This window comes from Drosophila kikkawai, chromosome 2R (genome assembly GCF_030179895.1).
Source record: "Drosophila kikkawai strain 14028-0561.14 chromosome 2R, DkikHiC1v2, whole genome shotgun sequence".
Taxonomy (NCBI): Eukaryota; Metazoa; Arthropoda; class Insecta; order Diptera; family Drosophilidae; genus Drosophila; species Drosophila kikkawai.
In genome coordinates, this window is record NC_091729.1 from 3112283 (window position 1) to 3116963 (window position 4681).

At 61.2% G+C, this 4681-nt stretch overlaps 1 protein-coding gene across 1 annotated transcript; it reads right to left on the reverse strand.

Annotated features, from left to right (window-relative positions):
• Nucleotides 1-1108: 1108 nt before the first annotated feature.
• On the reverse strand, nt 1109-3067 carry LOC121502825 (gametogenetin-like). The gene is made up of 2 exons (XM_041776566.1): nt 3022-3067; nt 1109-2955 (listed from the first exon to the last, which is right to left on the reverse strand). Exons 1-2 carry the CDS (start codon nt 3065-3067, stop codon nt 1109-1111), a joined length of 1893 nt encoding a protein of 630 aa, XP_041632500.1.
• Nucleotides 3068-4681: the final 1614 nt, after the last annotated feature.

The window sequence follows — 4681 nt, forward strand, 5'->3', positions numbered from 1 at the left end:
CGAGCGGCCCGGAATTATCCAGCGGTCACGCCCACGCCCACGCTCGGAGTGATCCAGCAGCGGGGCGCCTTCGGGGCAGGACAAAGGCTCGGAGGAATCCAGCAGCCAAGGCCTGTGTCCACGCTCGGAAGAATCCAGCAGCGGGACCACTGACTCGGAGAAAATCCAGCAGCCAGCCCCGAATCCTCGCCCGGAAGAATCCAGCGGCAGGATTGCTCAGAGGGCTGGAATAATCCAGCAGCCACGCCCACGCCCACGCTCGGAAAGATCCAGCAGCGCGGCGTCCGTTGGGACAGGACAAAGGCTCGGAGAGATCCAGCAGCCGATGCCTGCGTCCACGCTCGGAAGAATCCAGCTCTTGTTCCCGTCCGGCTTTCGCCCGCACCCGGAATTACTCCGATGCTACGGGGAAAGCGGGAGGGGAATTGGTCACTGCCGGCGAGGGGCGCCGGCCCGCGAACGAAGACAGGGAAAACGCACAATTTGGTTTAAGCACATGTTTTCTAATTAGGTAATATATTTAGAAAAATAACTTCTGGCGTCGGGTGTGGGATAAATTCCCCAATATATATAGACTTAATGGCCGGCGGCCATGCTCACCCTGGCGGGATGTCCTTCGAGGTCCTGCAGGATAATTTGGTCTCGACGCGGACACGCGGTTTTGGCACTTATACTTTTCACTTGCGGAGCGACACGACTTTCGCGATCAAGAATTTTTCGAGGATTAAATTGACCTAATTTCCGCAGTGTGGCCGTGGCCTAATTCCTGCCGGCAGCGCTGCCGCGATCGATCTTGGCGTTGCCAGATGCTGATACTATCGCCGACAGCGTTGCCACTTGCGCGCGTAACTTCAAAGCTTAGTGCTTGTGGTGAACTTCCCTCGGGGTTTATTTGGCTTCATGCCGTTGGCTCCATGCTGGGTGATGTGTGCGTGTGTGTGTGTATGGCTTCGTGCCGGGTGGTGTGTGTGTGTGTGCTTAATTCTAGTCTTAATTTTAGGTATTTTTACATTAGTAGTTTACATAAGTAGTTTTAAGCTTAAATTGAAGGGTATTATTTACATATATATAAGGTTGTGGCGACCAGTCGTGTCGTCACACTCCCTCCTTACTTCCGGGTGGGGTGTAGGAAGACCCGGACGTGGTCGTCCCGGTTCAGCTGCACCCGGAATCGCTGACCCTGTTCCTCCTCCAGATAGCGTCGGGCCCTTCGGCTGGCTATTAGAAGTCGCTGCTGGATCCGACTGATGAGCCCGACGGGTAGCGTGCCGTTGGGCGTGCTCCAGCCGTCGGGAACGGGTAGCCAGCGGGTGTGACCTTGGCGATCGCGGGGCAACTCTTCCTCGGACGAGGATTCGCTGGGACTATCCGCCCAGGGCGCGCTCCGTCGGCGGCCTCGGCGTGCCGGTGGTGGTGTGGGTGGTCGGTCCCTGGCCGAACGGGGCTCCGGATTGACTGGTCGGACCGGCCCGGCGGAGGACGAGCCCAGCTCGTCGCTCAGGTCCTCAGCCCTGCGTCGAGCCACTGCAGCGGCGTATTCGCCGGGTGTTGGTAGCGGGGGGCGGCTTGGTACGGCCACGACTGGCCTCTCGTCGGCGGAGTCCTCGTCGGTCGTTAAGTCAAAGTGTTGGCTTGTCGATGGCCCATCCACCTGGCGAGGGGCGACGGCGGCGTGGTATCCGCGTGACGTGGTCGGCGGTGACTGGCTCGGTGACGAGGCCGCGCAGGTGGTTATCGGGCAGCGGGTGGCGTATGGACCCGGCCCGAAAATGTCTTCATACGCCGGCGGCGGGGTGCTCGGCGGTCTAAAATTTGGCTCGGCGTCGTCGGAGTCGGAGATCTGGATGATCTCATCCGCCTCTCGTGGCTCGTCGACGGATTGGTTGGAGACGGGGCGCATTGGGAGCTCTACTCCGTCCTCGTCGGAACACTCCCCGAAAAGGTCCTCCAGATCCAACCCTTCTGCCCCGTGGGCCATCTCCTCCAGCACGTCGGGTGGAAGGTCGCCTAGGCACTCTCGTAGCGCCGCTTCCACCTCGCCGTCTGGATCTGGTGCCGCTGCAGCCCCTGACGGGACCAGCGGTGCTATGGCCTGGACTGCGCGTGTCCCAGGCGTTGTTGGAGTCGGGCCGGTGCGTGAGCGTGCCGAAGTGATGGCCGCTCGCGGCGCCGCCCTTGATGATGGGGTTTCGTGTCCGGTAGTTGTCGTGGCGACCCGGCCGGTGTGCGGGCGCGTCGATGGGCCGGCTGCTCGCGGTGCTTCCCGTGGTGGCTGCCCCTGATTGCCGGCAGGCGTCGTGGACACCCGACCGGTGTGTGGGCGCGTCGATGAGCCGACTGCCCGAGGTGCTGCCCGTGGTGATGGCTTCCCTCCTGTAGCCTGCTTTTGGGTGGCCTGAGTCGCTGGAGGCTGGGTTGTGGCCGCGCGCAGCGGGACCAAATCCGGCCCCTGATCCGCGAGTGGCTGCTTGCCCTGGTCGGCAGGCGTGTGAGCGGCCTCGGTTGGCCGTGGTCGTGGTGGGGTGGTGTCCACCCGTATTGGGCCGAATCGGTGATCCGGCGGGACGTCTAGCTGCTCCGCGGACGGGATTTGTCTGCGGCCTCCGGCCACACTGAGTGGCGCGAGGAGTGAAGGTCGGGGCCGATGCCCCATCTGGAGACCATCCAGCAGCTCCTCAAGGGCGAGCCCCATCCAGGCGTCGTCCCTGGGTGATGAAATGGTGCGAGATCGTTGGTCCGGGTTGGTGGCGATGCGGCCGTGCTCGGGATCGTGGGCGAGATGCGAAGCGCGTGTGTTCAGCGCTGCCGTGCGCTGGATCCTCGAGGATGCGGGCGTGTGCTCGCTGGCGGTTGCCTGTGGGCGGTGGGTCGCGTCTCTGTTGCTGTTGCTAGCGATGTTGCTCTGCCGCAGTCTGGTGCACCGTGTGCGTTTGTGCTGCGTGGTGATCGATGTGTCTGTGGAGAGAAAAGAGCAAAAGAGACGGCGTTGTTAGGGGGAGCTTTCGAAGGACCCTACCCAACAGAGAGTTGCTCGATTTCTAAGTTTTTTGCGAAAGAGAGGGCCCATGTTTCCCCCCTAGGGGGGTAGGAGCGTTGGACAGGCGCGCCTGTCAGCAAGTGGCCCCTCTGAACATGGCCATCTTTCGATCTGGGCGTGGCTTAGTGGCGGCGGCGTGGAGTGGGGCGGTTTTCCCCAGGGCTCGTGTCGGTGGCGTCTGGCTGCTTTGGGCTGTGCGTGTCCTCGGCGTGGTCTTCCTCGTAGTCGCTGTCATCGATCGCGCCTTCGACGTGGTCATCTGCTTCTCCCTGTCGGTAGGGTTTCAGCTGTCCCAAACTCGCAGTACGGCGTCGGCGGCTGCCGGGTACATGTAGCTGGACGATGTTTGGTGAAGGGAACTTCGCCACTCGGAAGGGTCCCTCGTATCTCGCGGCCAGTTTGGCGGCGAATCCTTCAGCCGCGTTGGAGAGTGCGTGGCGTCTCACCAGCACCAGAGATCCTACAGGCGGCTTCCAAGTCCGTCGGCGCAGATTGTAGTGTCGGCCCTGATCCGCCGTAGCGCGTTCAGCGTTGTCTCGCACCACTCCGAAGATGTCCTTCAGCTGCTGGCTTCGGTCCGTTGGGGCCACCTCTGGGGTGCTTCGTCCTGGTGTGAGCTCGTCGTAAAGAGTCCGTGGCAGCCTCGGTTCTCGCCCCTGCGTCAGGAAAGGTGGGCTAAATCCTGTTGTGTCGGAGACACTGCTGTTGATGGCCAGGGAGATTTCCGGCAACAACTGGTCCCATGTATTCTGCGGGCCTCCATCCAGGTACTGGGCGATCATCGTCTTGATCGTCCTGTTGGCTCTCTCCGTCGGGTTCTGCCTTGGCGTATACGGCGCCGTGTGCTGCAGCTCCATGCCCAGCGATTTGCAGAAGTTCTGGAAAGACCGACCTGTGAACTGCGTGCCGTTGTCGCAGACGAAGGTCCTCGGCACTCCGAATCTGCTCAGGATCCGTTCCCGAAAGGCGCGTTCAAGCTGTGCTCCAGTGGCTTTCCGCAGTGGCACCAACTCCACCCACTTGCTGAAGGCATCCAGAAACACCAACAGCATGGTGTTGCCTGGCTTCGATCGTGGAAGCGGTCCGACGAAGTCCGCGCAGAGAACCTGGAATGGCTCGTCGACCTAGTGGGTGAACATCATCCCCGCAGGTTTCTCCTGGCTTACCTTGAACTTCTGGCAACTCGTACAATGACGAACATAGCGCGCGACGTCGCGGAATAAACCCGGCCAGTAGTATCGCTGAGCCATGCGATTACTAGTCTTCCGGACTCCCAAGTGTCCGGCGGTTGGGTGGTCATGGCATTCTTCGAGGACGCGTTGGCGGTAATCCGACCCAACGCACAGTTTCCATGGCGTGTACTCCTTCTCTTCAGGCCGGAGACCAATGCGGCGATAGAGTTGTCCGTTCTCCTCCCTGTAGTCGGGGAACTTGGCGGGTTCTGTCCGCATCTTCTGGAGCATCTTCCTGATCCAGCGGCAGTTGACTCCTTGTACCTGTGCTTGCTGCGCGGTAGGCAGCGGTTGGCGAGAAAGGGCGTCGGCCACAAGATTTTGGGCCCCTTTCCGTTAATGGACGTCATACTGGTACTGCTGCAACTCGAGAGCCCAGTGTGCAATCCTGCCCGTCGGGTTATCGATCGAA

Coding starts and splice junctions, on each gene's coding strand:
- LOC121502825 (XM_041776566.1), bottom strand. CDS start 3,067: ATGGGCCCTCTCTTTCGCAAAAAACTTAGAAATCGAGCAACTCTCT. Junction 2,956..3,021: donor TAGAAATCGAGCAACTCTCT/GTTGGGTAGGGT, acceptor TTCTCTCCACAG/ACACATCGATCACCACGCAG.